The following is a 14,791-nucleotide window of genomic DNA, read 5'->3' as shown; positions in this document are numbered from 1 at the left end:
AGGCAAGAAAAAGAAATAAAAGGCATCCAAACTGGAAAGGAAGAAGCAAAATTATTACTGTTTGCAGATATGATCTTATATATAGAAAACCCTAAAGATTTCACACACACAAAAAAACTGTCAGAACTAACAAGTGAATTCAGCTAAGTAGTACATAAAGTCAACACACAAAAATCAGATGCATTTCTATATGCTAAAAATGAACAATCTGAAAAGGAAATTATGAAAATCCCATTTATAATAGCATCAAAAAGAATAAAATACTTGAGAGTTAACCAAGGAGATCAAAGACTTGTACAATACAAAGTACAAAACATTGCTGAAAAAAATGAAAGAAGACATAAATAAATGGAAACACATTAGATGTTCATGGATTAGAAGACTTAATATTGTTAAAATGTCAATACTATCCAAATCAATACACAGATTCAATGAAATCTCTATCAAAATCCCAAGGATGTTTTTTTGTTACAGAAATAGTAAAACCCATCCCAAAGTTCATTATGGAATCTCAAGGAACAAACAGCCAAAAACAACAGCCAAAACAATCTTGAAAATGAACAAAGCTGGAGGATTCACAATTCCTAATTTCAAAGCTTATAAGAAAGCTACAATAATAAGAACAACATAGTACTGGCATAAAGATGGACATAGAAATCAATGGAATAGAACAGAAAGCCCAGAAATAAACTCTCATACATACGGTCAAATGATTTTTGACAACAGTGTCAAGACCATTCAATAGAGAAAGGACGGTCTTTTCAATAAGCAATGCTAGGAAAACTGGATATCTTCACACAACAGAATGAAGTTGGACGCTTTTGTAATACTATATACAAAAAAATTAACTCAAAATTAATTAAAGACCTAAATGCAAGACCTAAAACAATAAAACTCTTAGGAGAAAATACAAGGCCAACACTTCACAACATTGGATTTGGCAGTGATTTCACTGTATCTGGCAATGATTTCTTGGATATGACACCAAAGGCACAGGCAACAAAATAAAAATAGACAAACTGGACTTCATGAAAAATAAAAATTGTGCATCAAAAGACACTACCAACAGAGTAAAAATGCAACCCACAGAACAAGAGAAAATATTTGCAAATCATGTATCTGATAAGGGATTAATAATGAGGATATATAGAGAATTCCTAAAACTCAACAACAACAAAACAATCGATTAAAAATGGGCTTGAATATGGGCCTTCCCTGGTGGTACAGTGGTTAAGATTATGCCTGCCAGTGCAGGGGACACAGGTTTGATCCCTGGTCCGGGAAGATCCCACATGCTGCCGAGCAACTAAACTTGTGTGCCACGACTACTGAGCCTGCCCTCTAGAGCCCACGCACCACAACTACTGAAGCCTGCACACTCTAGGGCCCATGTGCCGCAACTACTGAAGCCCTCACACCTAGAGCCTGTGCTCTGCGACAAGAGAAGCCACCACAATGAGAAGCCTGTGCACTGCACTGAAGAGTAGCCCCTGCTTGCTGCTACTAGAGAAAGCCCATGCACAGCAATGAAGACCCAGACACAGCCAAAAAAAAAAAAGAATAAAATACCTAGGAATAAACCTACCTAAGGAGGCAAAAGAACTATACTCAGAAAACTATTAGATACTGATGAAAGAAATTAAGATGACACAAAGATGGAGAGATATACCATGTTCTTGGATTGGAGGAATCAATACTGTCAAAATGACTATAATACCCAAATCAATCTACAGATTCAATGCAATCCCTATCAAATTACCAACAGCATTTTTCACAGAATTAGAACAAAAACCTTTCCAATTTGTATGGAAACACAAAAGACCATGAATAGTCAAAGCAATCTTGAGAAAGAAAAATGGAGGGGAGGAATCAGGCTCCCTGACTTCAGACTATACTACAAAGCCACAGTCATCAAAACAGTATGGTACTGGCACAAAAACAAATACAGATCAATGGAACAGGATAGAAAATCCAGAGATAAACCCACGCAACTATGGTCATCTAATCTAGGACAAAGGAGGCAAGAATATACAATGGAGAAAAGACAGTCTCTTCAATAAATGGTGCTGGAAAAAATGGACAGCTACACGTAAAAGAATGAAATCAGAACACACCCTAACACCATACACAAAAATAAACTCAAAATGGATTAAAGACCTAAAGGCCAGATACTATAAAACTCTTAGAGGAAAACATAGACAGAACACTCTTTGACACAAATCGCAGCAAGATCTTTTTCATCCACCTCCTAGAGTAATGAAAATAAAAACAAAAATAAACAAATGGGACCTAATTAAACTTAGAAGCTTTTGCACAGCAAAGGAAGCAACCATAAACAAAACGAAGACAACCCTCAGAATGGGAGAAAATATTTTCAAATGACGCAACTGCCAAGGGATTAATCTCCAAAATATACAAACAGTTTATGCAGCTCAATATCAAAAAAAGCAAACAACCCAATCAAAAATTGGGTGGGGGCTTCCCTGGTGGCACAGTGGATGGGAGTCCACCTGCCGATGCAGGGGACACGGGTTTGTGCCCCGGTCTGGGAGGATCCCACATGCCACAGAGTGGCTGGGCCCATGAGCCATGGCTGCTGAGCCTGCGCGTACAGAGCCTGTGCTCCGCGACGGGAGAGGCCTCGGCAGTGAAAGGCCCACGTACCAAAAAAAAAAATGGGTGGGCCATCTAAACAGACATTTCTCCAAAGAAAATATACAGATGGTTAAAAAGCACATGAAAAGGTGCTCAACATCACTAACTATTAGAGAAATACAAATCAGAACTATAATGAAGTATCACCTCACGCTGGTCAGAATGGCCATCATCAAAAAATCTACAAACAATAAATGCTGGAGAGGGTGTAGAGAAAAGGGAACCCTCCTACACTGTTAGTGGGAATGTAAACTGGTACAGGCACTATGGAGAACAGTATGGAAATTCCTTAAAAAACTAAAAATAGACCTACCATATGATCCAGCAATCCCACTCCTGGGCATATATCCAGAGAAGACCATAATTCGAAAATATATGCACACCCAATGCTCACTGCAGCTCTATTTACAATAGCCAGGACATGGAAGCAACCTAAATGTCCATTCACAGAGGAATGGATAAAGAAGATGTGGTATATATATGCAATGGAATATTACTCAGGCATAAAAAAGGACAAAATAATGCTATTTGCAGCAACATGGATGGACCTAGAGACTGTCATACTGAGTGAAGTAAGTCAGAAAGAGAAAGACAAATATCATATGACATCATTTATAAGTGGAATCTAAAAGAAGATTACAAATGAACTTATCTACAAAACAGAAATAGAGTTATAAATATAGGAAATAAACTTATGGTTACTGGGGGGTAAGGGGAGAGGGATAAAGTGGGAGATTGGGATTGACATATACACACTACTATATATAAAATAGATAACTAATAAGGACCTAATGTATAGCACGGGGAACTCTACTAATACTCTGTAACGGCCTATATGGGAAAAGATTCTACAAAAGAGTGGATATATGTATTTGTATAACAGATTCATTTTGTTGTACACTTAAAACTAACACAACATTGTAAATCAACTATACCCCAGTAAAAAATTTTTTAAAAATGGGCTTGAAAAGATATTTCTCCAAAGAAGATACACAAATGGCAAATAAGCATATGAAAAGACACTCAACATCACTAATAATCAGGGAAATGCAAATCAAAACCACAGTGAGCTATCACCTCACACCCATCGGGATGGCTACACTCAAAAACAAAAAACAAAAACCACACACTGAAAAACCAGAACATAGAGTTGGTGAGGATGTAGAGAAATGGGAATCCTCGAGCACTGTTGGTGGGCATGTAAAAATGACACAGGCACTGTGGAAAACAGTACGGTGATTCCTCAAAATATTAAAAATAGAACTACTATAAGATCTAGCAATTCCACTTCTGGGTATAAACCCCAAAGAACTGAAAGCAGGGTCTCAAAGAGATATTTGTATGACCATGTTCAGAGCAGCATTATTCAGAACAGCTAACACCAGGAAGCAACCCAAGAGTTCATCAACTGATGAATGGAAAAGCAAAATGTGGTATGTACCTACAATGGAATATTATTCAGCCTATAAGGAAGGAAATTCTGACATAGGCTACAACATGGATGAACCCTGAGGACATTATGCTAAGTGAAATAAGCCAGTTGCAAAAAGACAAATACAGTATGATTTCACTTATATGAGGTACTTAGAGTAGTCAAAATTATAGAGACAAGGGACTTCCCTGGCAGTCCAGTGGTTAAGACTTGACCTTCCAATGCAGGGCGTGCAGGTTTGATCCCTGGTCAGGGAGCTGAGATCCCATATGCCTCTCGGCCAAATAACTAAGACATAACACAGAAGCAATATTGTAAAAAATTCAATAAAGACTTTAAAAATGGTCCACATCAGAAAAAAATCTTAAATTAAGAAAAAAAATTATAGGGACTTCCCTGGTGGTGCAGTGGTTAAGAATCCGCCTGCCAATGCAGGGGACACGGGTTCGAGCCCTGGTCCAGGAAGATCCCAAATGCCGCGGAGCAACTAAGCCCATGCACTACAACTACTGAGCCTGCGCTCTAGAGCTGGTGAGCCACAACTACCGAAGCCTGTGCACCACAACTACTGAAGCCCGCACTCCTAGGGCCCATGCTCCATAACGAGAAAGCCACCTCAATGAGAAGCCCGTGCACCACAACGAGGAGTAGCTCCCGCTCGCCAAAACTAGAGAAAGCCTGCGTGCAGCAACAAAGACCCAACGCAGCCAAAAGTAAATAAATTAATTAATTAAGTTAAATAAATGGTCAGAAATAGTAACTTTAAAAAAATTTTTACAGAGACAGAAAGTAGAATGGTGGTTGCCAGGGGCTGGGGCAAGGCAGGGAATGGGAAGTTATTGTTTCATGGGCATAGAGTTTCAGTTTTACAAGATGAAAAGAGTTATGGAGATGGATGGTGATGATGTTTGTACAAGATTATGAACGTATTTAATACCACTGAACTGTATGCTTAAAAATGGTTAAGAGGGTAAATTTTATGTTATGTGTGGTTTACCATAATTTTTAAAAATTGAGGAAAAACCCAACAGTCAAGAACACGAAAGACAGGAAAAGTTCAAAGAACTGTGCCAAATGAAAATTCTGAAAATGAGACATGACAATGACATGTAACATGACTTCCTAGACAGGATCCTAGACCAAAGAGGAGAAAGGGACACTGTGGGACAGCAGGTGAAACCTGCATGCCATCTGGGAAGTGGAGGTTAACGCTGCACCATTGCTGATTTCCTGGCTTAGGGGGTTGCGTGCTGGTTATGTAGGCGAGTGTCCCTGTTTTGGAGACATGCACAATGGAGTGTTCTGCGGTAATAAAACAACATATCTGCAACTCACTCTCCAGATGTTCAGAAAAAGACCAGAGAGGTAATGAAGCGAACACAGTAATACATTAACAACTGGGGAGTCAGGGTGAAGGGCATAGAGGAGCTCATCATACACACCTGGAGGCATCTTGATGAACGGCTCAAGGACCTGTACTTCAGCCTGGTGCATGGCCCGCTCTTTCTCCGCAAGGGCCCGTGCGCGGGCCTGAATGATATGTCTCTCCAACATTTCAACTTCATCCAGCCGCTGCTTATAGAGCTCCCGAATCTGGCAGGTGGGTGATCAGATGCACAGAAATATGGTGAGATCACACAGCTTTATTGAATCCCACCCCAGCATCAGGGCTTCCCGTGAGGCACGGAACAGTCACAGGACTGCAGAGACCATCTGGTCTAACTAGACAGATCTGAACTCCGAGACCCACAGAAGGAAGTGGCTTAAAGCTTTCATAGTAAAGTCAATTACAGAACCAAGTCTGAAACCCCATCTCCTGACTACTGGCTTCACAATAAAGAGAGCTGCCATCTAACCTCTGAAATACCAAATATGAGTTAACACACCACCTGTGGCAGACAAAGGGTTGTGTCACCCAGACCCCCTTCAAGGAAGGACTTGCTACCTGGCTGCAGGGAGCATAGTCAGCTGAGAGCCTCCAGCTGTCAGCCCCTTCAGAGTTGATCTCAGCTGCTTGAAAGCACACAGCTGAGACTCCTTGAAGGGGGCTGTGGGCAGTATGGCCTGCTTAGCAGTCAGCCTCAGCAGAAAGGACTCAAGTCAGCTACTTTCCTCCTTATACAGATAAGGAAGCAGAGTTGCTGTTAGAGCCTGGGCATGCTTCCTAAAATCTGGGCATGAATGCCTCGATTAAGATCGTGGTTTCTTACACAAGGGCAGGCACCCCAAAGCGGACGTGACTTTATCATCTCCGGGGAACAACTATTCAGCTTTCTGCCCTCGTCGTTTCATTTATATGTGTAATATATAACGTGTGTATGCGTGTAGGGAAATAAAGATAGGTGCTAGAGATATATGCCGTTATGTGTGTAGAATGTGTGTATTCGCCTAAGCGCGTGTGTAGAGTGTCCTCCCACTAGAATGTCGGATATACGGCGGCATGGACTTGGTCTGCTCTTTTCCATCTGCATCCCCAGTGCCTGGCACCCAACAGGGGCTGACTCTTGTCGAGTGGCTGAGTCGCGCCCTGGGTCGCCCGCACGGCCGCAGACGCGGTGACGCCGCCGCGCCTCGGGTGAGCACGCGGAGAAGCGCGCGGGACGCCGGGGCCGTGTTACCTGCTGCAGCTGGTCCACGAACTCCTCGTGCCGAGCATCCTCGCTGCCGCGGGCCTTGATCAAACTCGCACTCACCTCCTCGCCAATCACCTCGGCGGTATACAAGTTTTGAAAGACGCCGGTGAGCAAGTAAGAGATGTCTTGGGTGCGCAGCGAGGTGGGGCGCAGGTGCGGCTCGGGGAGCGGCCGGAGCGTGAGCGGCGAGACGCGGCGGGGCCGACTACCTGGCTGGTAGAAAGACTCGGAGTAGGCGAGGGAGGACTGGCTGGGGCTGCGGATCCGGGTCGGACGCGTGGTTGGCGTCCACGTCTCCTCAGCGAAGGCGTAGGACTCAGACTCTGCAGACTGCTGCTCTCCCCTTCCAGTCTCCATGGCAACTGAGACGCCGCTAACTCTCTGCCGCACTTCCACTTCCGGCCCACCTCTTCCGCTTTGCGTCTGTTAAAGGGCGCTGTCGAGTCGTCATCCTCATAAACGTTCGCACGGCCGTGTTGCCTTTACTGAGCGAAGGACCTTAGCGTGGGGACCGACAGAGAAAGAGTTAATTGGCACAGCCAGGCCCGTCTCATTGCCAAAGCTTCTTCCTACTTACTTTCATCTGCCTATTCTCTAATTTGTTCAGCGTTTATTAATTCGTTCATTTAATATTTATTGTATAAAGATTCTGTTTCAGGTCTGTGCTAGGAGCTAGAGATACCAAAGGAAGGCGGAGCTCACAAGCGTGTGTGTGTGTGTGTGTGTGTGTGTGACCAGAGTGTTGAGCAAGGCGACAACAGGAAAACAATTGCAGTTTAGTGGGCTACGGTCAAGGTGGAGAAACTGTTTGTTGTCATGGAACCACAAAGGACAGGAACTTAACCAGTCTACAAAGAAAGCGAGTACAGTGGGTTTTTGGCAGAAGTGAAGACCAAGCAGAGATTTAGAAGAATGAATAGACTCACCGTCATTAGCCATCAAGGAAGTGGAAATTAAAACTACAGTGCAATACCACTACACACTTAGTAGAATGTCAAGAAGTTGAATGAACGAACAAACAGGTGAACGAACAAACAGGTGAACGAACCACGTGAGTGCGGGTAAGGATGTACAGCACCTTCTCATGTATCGCAACAGGAATACAAACCATTATAGCAGCTTTGAAAAACAGTTTGTCAGTTTCTTAAAAAGTAACACATACATCACTCACACAACTAGGTGTTATTCCAAGTGAAATGAGAATGTTTGTGCCTACAAAGCCCTGTATGAGCAGCTTTATTCATCATCTCCCAAAACTGGAAAAAACCCAAATGTCCTTTCTACTGATAAAAAGATAAATAAATTGTGGTACATCTATATACAGCATACTCGCAGCAATAAAGATGAAACAGACTAGTGATACACACGACAGCACAGATGAATGTCAAATGCATTATGCTGGATAAAAGAAACCATTCTCAAAGGGTTACATATACATAATGAATGATTCCATTTAGAGGATATCTGTTTATAGAAAATGCAAACCAGAAAACAGATCAGTGGTTATCAGGAGCTGGTGATGGGAGCTAGTGTTGGCTCCAAAGGAGCATGAGGGAATTTCTTGGGGTGATGGAACTGTTCTACATCTTGATTGTGGTGGTGGTCACAAAACTGTATGGATTTGTCGAAACTCACAGAACTGTACACCATAAAGGGTGAATTTTACTGTATATAAATTATACTTCCATTTTTTAAGTGAAAAAAAAAAAAAAAGAATGAGTAGGAGTAAGCCAGGGGAGAAAGAAAAAGGGCACTCCATGCAGAGGGACCCCATTGTGCTAAAGCTGGGAAAGAGCACTGCAAATGGGAGGAAATGAAAGAAGTTCAGGGGTGGAACTCAGGGAGTTGAGGAAACTGCTAGGCAAGGGCCAGATCATAAATGGGTTTGTAGGCAACATTAAGGAATTTAAACTTTATTCTGAGGACAGTAGGAGGGCCGTCAAGGGTCTGAAGCTGGGTGTGTGGTGGTCAGCTGTATGTTCTACTGAGATCACTCTCGTTGCTGTGAGACAGCAGACTGGGGGGAGGCAAGAGGCATCAGGGAGCTCAATTGGGAAACTCGCGCAGGGGTTAGGAAAGAGGTGAAGGGCGCTGGGATTCAAGTGAGAGGAATTGATTGGAGACAGAGCTAAAGGGTAGAATTGACAAGACTCGCTTATGGATAATGGGAGTGAGAGAGAAAAGGGGCCAAGAATGACTGCCACATATCCTGTGTGTGGGATCAGGTGGGTGATGAGATCATCCACTGAGATGGGGAGAGGCCTGCACTTGTCCAAGGCAGCAGCTTGACATCACAGTGACTGCCATCCTTGCCAGAGCATGGCTTCTGCTCACAGGTGGTATAAACATCCTCTTTTTACTGCTGGGGTGAGTCTGTGTGCCCTACAGCCCGAAGCCCACTTCCTGAGATGAGGCCCAGGATGCTTGCCTGCAGACCTGGGCCACTTCTGCTTCTCGTGGTTGGGCCTGGCACCCTCATCTCTACTTTCCGGTATCTCTTCCATCCTCAGGGCTGGGAAGCCAGGGCCCCTGTTCTGCATTGTGTACTTGAGAGGATCCTGCTCTGACTCTCCTCAAGCTACACCCTCTCCAGAGCGAGGAGGCCACAAGGTCAATGTGACATGCCCCGTGCCTGCCCAGACATTGTGAGCCCATTGACAGGACCTGTGCAGGCCACTTCTTTAAGGCCTTCCTCGCATTGCTGACCGGCGTGTGCACTAATGGGTAGCGTGGGTGGCGGGGTGGAGGCGGAGGGAGCTTGGGCAAGTGGGCTGGTTTGTCCAATTGCTCACGTGCATGTGAGCCCACCCACCCCACCACCACCACGGGGCAGGAAGGAGCTAGTAGAACAGTCTGGGGGGCCTCCATTGCTCTAGAGTTAGGACGGGGCCTGCCCAAACCAGGTGGTCTTGTGCAGGCTCCCTGGCCCCCTTCCCTACCCTAGGGAACGACAGGACAATGGATTCTCACCATCACCTTTGGCCTCTCCATCCTGCCTCCAAACAGCCTCAGAGAAGGACACAGAGAGTCTGGCCCAGCCTGGGAGAGGCCTCCCCTTGTTCTGTGACCCTCCCACCTTCTGGCTTCAGCTCCCCCGGCTCTGTCCAGGCCAAGGTCTTCAGCAAAGCTCCAGTTCCTCCTCTGTGCTCATCTTCCTTGACTTTTCAGCAGTATCTGCTGCTGCCCGTTCCCTCTTAATGACACACTCCCCTCCCTCGCTCCCCGCTTTCCTCTGTGCTTCACCACCTCCACCATCGTCTCCCTCTTCTCTTGGTATCTCTCTGCCTGATAAGCTGGTTTCATCCCTGATTCCACTGTGCCCAGCAACCACTTTCTGTTTGCTCTGTGACTAACTGAATAAATGAATGGTTTCAACCGGGCACCAGTAACAAAGGACGCCAGTCCCCTCACCTATGAGGACTTTGTCAGCATAAAGGGAATTTCCTGAGCTGCCTTCTTCATTTTATAACCTGTTCTGCTGACCAGAATTTGAGTTTTGTTTATCTCTGGGTTCCCACACACATTTTTTGGCCTTTTAAATATTTTTACTTTTAAAGTCAGAAAGAGAAAGACAAATACCATATGATATCACTTATATGTGGAATCTAAAATATGACACAAATGAACTTATCTCCGAAACAGAAACAGACTCACAGACATAGAGAGCAGACCTGTGGTTGCCAAGGGTGGGGGTAGGAGAGGGATGGATTGGGAGTTAGGGGGTTAGCAGATGCAAACTATCATGTATAGAATGGATAAACAGGGACTTCCCTGGTGGCGCAGTGGTTAAGACTCTGCGCTCCCAATGCAGGGGGCCCGGATTTGATCCCTGGTCAGGGAACTAGATCCCACATGCATGCTGCAACTGAGAGTTCACATGCCACAACGAAGGAGCCCGAGAGCCGCAAATAAGGAGCCCGCCTGCCACAACTAAGACCCGGTGCAACCAAAAAAAAAAATAATAATAAATATTTAAAAAAAAAGAATGGGTAAACAACAAGGTCCTACTATATAGCATAGATAACTATATTCAATAACCTGTGATAAACCATGATGGAAAAGAATACACAAAAGAATGTATATATTCATATAACTGAATTAATTTGCTGTACAGCAGAAATTAACATAACATTGTAAATCAACTATACTTCAATAGAAATTTTTTTTTACTTTTAAATTTCAAAAGTTATACATCATTATGGTAAAAAATTCAAATAATACATAAAAAATAAAAAGTATCTTTCTCTCAATCTCTTTCCTTGGATTATTTCTATATCCTTCTAGCTATTGTTTCTGCCTGTACAAATACAAATATATACAAAGTTTTTTTAATTTTTAAAAAGCGCCAGTGGTATTATAGTATGCATTATATATATTATCCTACGATTTGCTTTTTTTTCACAGCAACTCAAAGAGGACTGATTTTGTTTTGTTTTGTTTTGTTTTTGTTTTTGTTTAACAGATGCAGGAGAACCCACTGTAATGGAAATACCATAGGTTATTTAACCAGGTCCCTGCTAGTGAACTTCAACTTGTATAATGTTTCTGTACAAAATACATAGATGATATAGAATTAAAATTGCTTGGCCAAAGCATATGTACATTTTAATATTTGAGATATTGCCAAATTACCTCCCAGAACGATTAACCCAGAGTAGACTCCCACTAGCATTGTGTGAGGGCTTACGGACATTTTCAACATGCTTTGAATCATATCCCAAATTTTAGCCTGAGCCCACATCTTCCTTTAAAACTCCAGACTTGTATATCCATCCTGTATCAATACTTGACATCTCACCTTAGCTGTCTGAAGGCACCTCAAACATAATGTGTCCACAACAGAGCTCCCGTTCTTCCTTAGCCTTCCCCATTTCTGCTTCTGGGAACCCCTGCTTCCAGTGGTCCAGGCCAAAAACCTAGAGTCACCTCTGACTCTTCTCTTTCTTTCACAGCCCCCACTGGTCAATCCTGCTGGCTCTCCAGTCAAAATGTATCCAGAATCCTCCCACTTCTCATGACCTCCACTCCCACCACCAGGGTCTGACCCACCGTCCACTCTCACCTGAATTATTACAAAAGCCCCTTCCTTGGACTCCCTGCTTCAGCCCTGTCCCTCCATGATACTCCCCACTTCCAGCAACCAGAGTGATTCTTTTAAAACAAGAGCAGGGAATTCCCTGGTGGTCCAGCGATTAGGAATTCTGCACTTCCACTGCAGGGGGCCCAATCGATCCCTGGTCGGGGGAACTAAGATCCCAGAAGACATGCGGCATGGCCAAAAAATAAAAAATAAAAAAATAACCAAAAAAGGAATCTAAAAAAATGGTACAAAATGGACTTATTTACAAAACAGAAATAGAATCACAGATGTAAAAAACAAACTTATGGTTACTGGGGGGAAAGGTGGGGAGAGGGATAAATTGGGAGGTTGGGATTGACATATACACACTACTATATATAAAATAGATAACTAATAAGGACCTACTGTTAGCACAGGGAACTCTACTCAATACTCTGTAACGACCTATATGGGAAAAGAATCTAAAAAAGAGTGGATAGATGTATATGTATAACTGATTCACTGTGCTGTACGCCTGAAACTGACACAACATTGTAAATCAACTATACTCCAATAAAAATTTTTTTAAATAAAAATAAATAAAAAAACAACCCATGAGTCAGATCATGTCCCTCCTTGACTTGAAGCCTTTCAAGTGCTCCCCATTTCCCCCAGAGCGAACGTGGAAGCCCTTAGAAGGCCCAGCAGAACTTGGGCCCCATTTCTTCTCTGGCCTCTCTCATTCCCCTCTCCCTCCCTCGGCTCCCTCTGCTGCAGCTACACCTCACTGACCCAAGCTCATCTAGGTTTGCTTTTCTGGGGGAGGGATTGGGCAGGGCTGGCTCTGAAGCACAGCTGGAAAGTTGGCATTCTTGGGTTGATCCTCCCCCCTCCCCAGGCCTCTAGAGAGGGTAGGGGTGGAGGGGCGAAGGGAAGTGACCTAAGGTGGGCACCAGCCCTGACACTAGGTCTCACCTGTCTCCAGTCATCCCAGTAACCCCCTCCCCACACCCCCTCCTCACACGCTCATCGGAGACAGGATGGTCAGCCGGGGGTGGGGAGACGCCTGAACCCCCCCCATTAGACAACTCGTCTATGGGCACGCGTGGCCCCTCTGTGCCTGCTGAAAGCCCAGTGAGTCACCAGGATCTCAGGGAATCCTGCAGAGGTAACTTACTGAGAGCTGGGTTTTAGGACGGTAATCTAGGCATCTGGCCAGGGATGGGCCCACAGAGAGCCCCGGCTGTTTAAGGGCAGAGGGAGCAGAATCCAGCAACTGCGGTTCAATGCAAAGCCTTTGCTAGGCCCTCCCAGCCCCTCGACACACAGGCGCAGTCACACACACCACACAGGCTTACACACAGCGGAAGTAATTAAGCAGATGACCTCCCAGCCTGTGAGAGAGAGGGAGGGGCAGGTGGGAGGAGAGGAGAGTCCTGGGGAGCCACTGACCCACAGGTCAGAGCAGCAGCCTGGTTTCTCTGAGCAGGGCGTGGTCCAGCCCTCTTTTCTGGCAGAACCTGGCTGCATGTGCCAACTCTGAGTCAGCCGTGCCCATCCTGCCCAGCAACCCCAGGCTCAGGAGAAGGCCTCAGCTCCTCTGTCTGGGCCAGAGGCCAGAAGAGGGCCTGCGTGAGACAGGTTTGGTGTGTGCAAAGGAAGAGCCAGGCTGTAGCCCCCACCAGCGGCATCAGGTAATGCCCTGGTTTCGAGCTTAGGGCTCAGAGCTGGGAGGTGATGTGAATAAACAGGAATGATGCTTAAGATGAAGGAGTCAATTGCTGGTGTCAGAGTTTCATTGTGTCTCTGCCTGGGAAGAGGAGCAGGACTTGAGGAGGCTTAACTTGCTGAGTAGAGGGGCCTGCAGGCCCCCAGGGATGTCAGAGGTCCCAGGACTAGCCCCAAGGCCAGAGGAGGCCCTCAAAGGGCAGTCCTGGAGACAGGCGTCCGGGCCTGGGAGAGAGAGTGAGGACAGAGAAAGGACCCCTCATCCTCCCTGTCCCCAGGCTGGGGCTCCACAGGGAGGCCTTGTGTGCACTTGTTCATCCTTGAGCAGAAGGGAAAGCAAGGAGGGTTTGGACAAGCCTGCGAGGGGCAAGGGCTGCTCCTGCTGGAGGGCAGGCCCACTGGGGAGAGTGCCAGACAGAGGGCAGCCCCCCTCTGCATAGGGGAGACATACAAAGGGCAGGAGCCTCTCCAAAGTCCTGACCCAGGCTCAACTGTCAGGATGGGAAGACTTGCTCTCTAGCTGGTTACATCCCTTCATGAGGTATTCAAGGCCACCTAGGCCTGCTTGTACTGGGAGGGGGAGGGGTTGGGGTCCAACTGGTTCTGCCAGACTCTCATGTTGGCTTTATCAGCCCAGCAAGATTCACTGGTGGGCTCAGTACCCCGCATCCTGGGGGGTCTTCTGGGGGCTCTCCCAAGGGCCTTTCCCAAAAGTTGGTGGGCAGCAGGATCCTTCCAGGATCCCCCAGGACTTACCCTGGAGGTCTCTGGGTACCTATAGAAAGGGTGTCAGGATTGCAAGAATTGATGGTGGGAGTATGTGGGAGGGGTCCATTAGGGACCCCTTGTCCAGACAGCCCCTTGGGAGGCCACCCAAAGAAGGTACCCTGGAGATCGCCAGGAGTTTGGGGTGTGAGGGGCTCAAAGGAGAGCTCTCTGCACCTACCTGCTCTAAGTTTTATGGCTTCCGCCCCAGCCCCCCGCCAAGGGCACTTCTGGGGTTAGAAACTTCCCAGCGAGCAGGGAGGGGACCCTTCTCCAGACTAGGTCCAGGCATGCCTCCCCAAGGACCTCCTCACTCGCGTCCGTGCACCCATTTTGCAGAAGGGAAAGCAGACATCCGGGGAGCAGCGGCTGGCGCCTGGACTCCGAGGCTCCCTTTCGCACCAGCCCGGCTGGGCGTCGAACGTTACGCGGTCCCTGCCCCAGAAGGACTCCAGATTCTTTCGTGCGTCACCCCAACCCCGGCGAGGCGCCCACAGGCAGGGAGTGGGACGGGGCCGC

The 14,791-nt window shown here is 46.0% G+C and overlaps 1 protein-coding gene across 12 annotated transcripts in view; it reads right to left on the bottom strand.

Moving 5' to 3' along the window:
• Window positions 1–14,791, bottom strand: part of DLEC1 (DLEC1 cilia and flagella associated protein) — a 102,767-nt gene that overhangs the window by 83,301 nt on the left and 4,675 nt on the right. For 10 of the 12 annotated variants that reach the window (XM_029244137.1, XM_029244141.1, XM_029244145.1 and 7 more), the window contains exons 3-4: window positions 6,706–7,218; window positions 5,530–5,680 (exon numbers count right to left, since the gene is read on the bottom strand). In XM_029244137.1, the coding sequence (XP_029099970.1) occupies window positions 5,530–5,680; window positions 6,706–7,077 (523 nt within the window). In that variant the 5' untranslated portion in view covers window positions 7,078–7,218. Of the gene's footprint in view, window positions 1–5,529; window positions 5,681–6,705; window positions 7,219–12,956; window positions 13,053–14,453; window positions 14,648–14,791 lie in introns of those variants that run through there. The other 2 variants (XM_029244138.1, XM_029244139.1) reach the window with 2 other exon arrangements.

The sequence above is a fragment of the Monodon monoceros genome, unplaced genomic scaffold, assembly GCF_005190385.1.
Source record: "Monodon monoceros isolate NGI ecotype Baffin Bay Population unplaced genomic scaffold, NGI_Narwhal_1 Super_Scaffold_3, whole genome shotgun sequence".
Lineage (NCBI taxonomy): Eukaryota > Metazoa > Chordata > Mammalia > Artiodactyla > Monodontidae > Monodon > Monodon monoceros.
The sequence above is the reverse complement of the archived record's forward strand: the minus strand, read 5'-3'. Positions and strand labels throughout refer to the sequence as shown.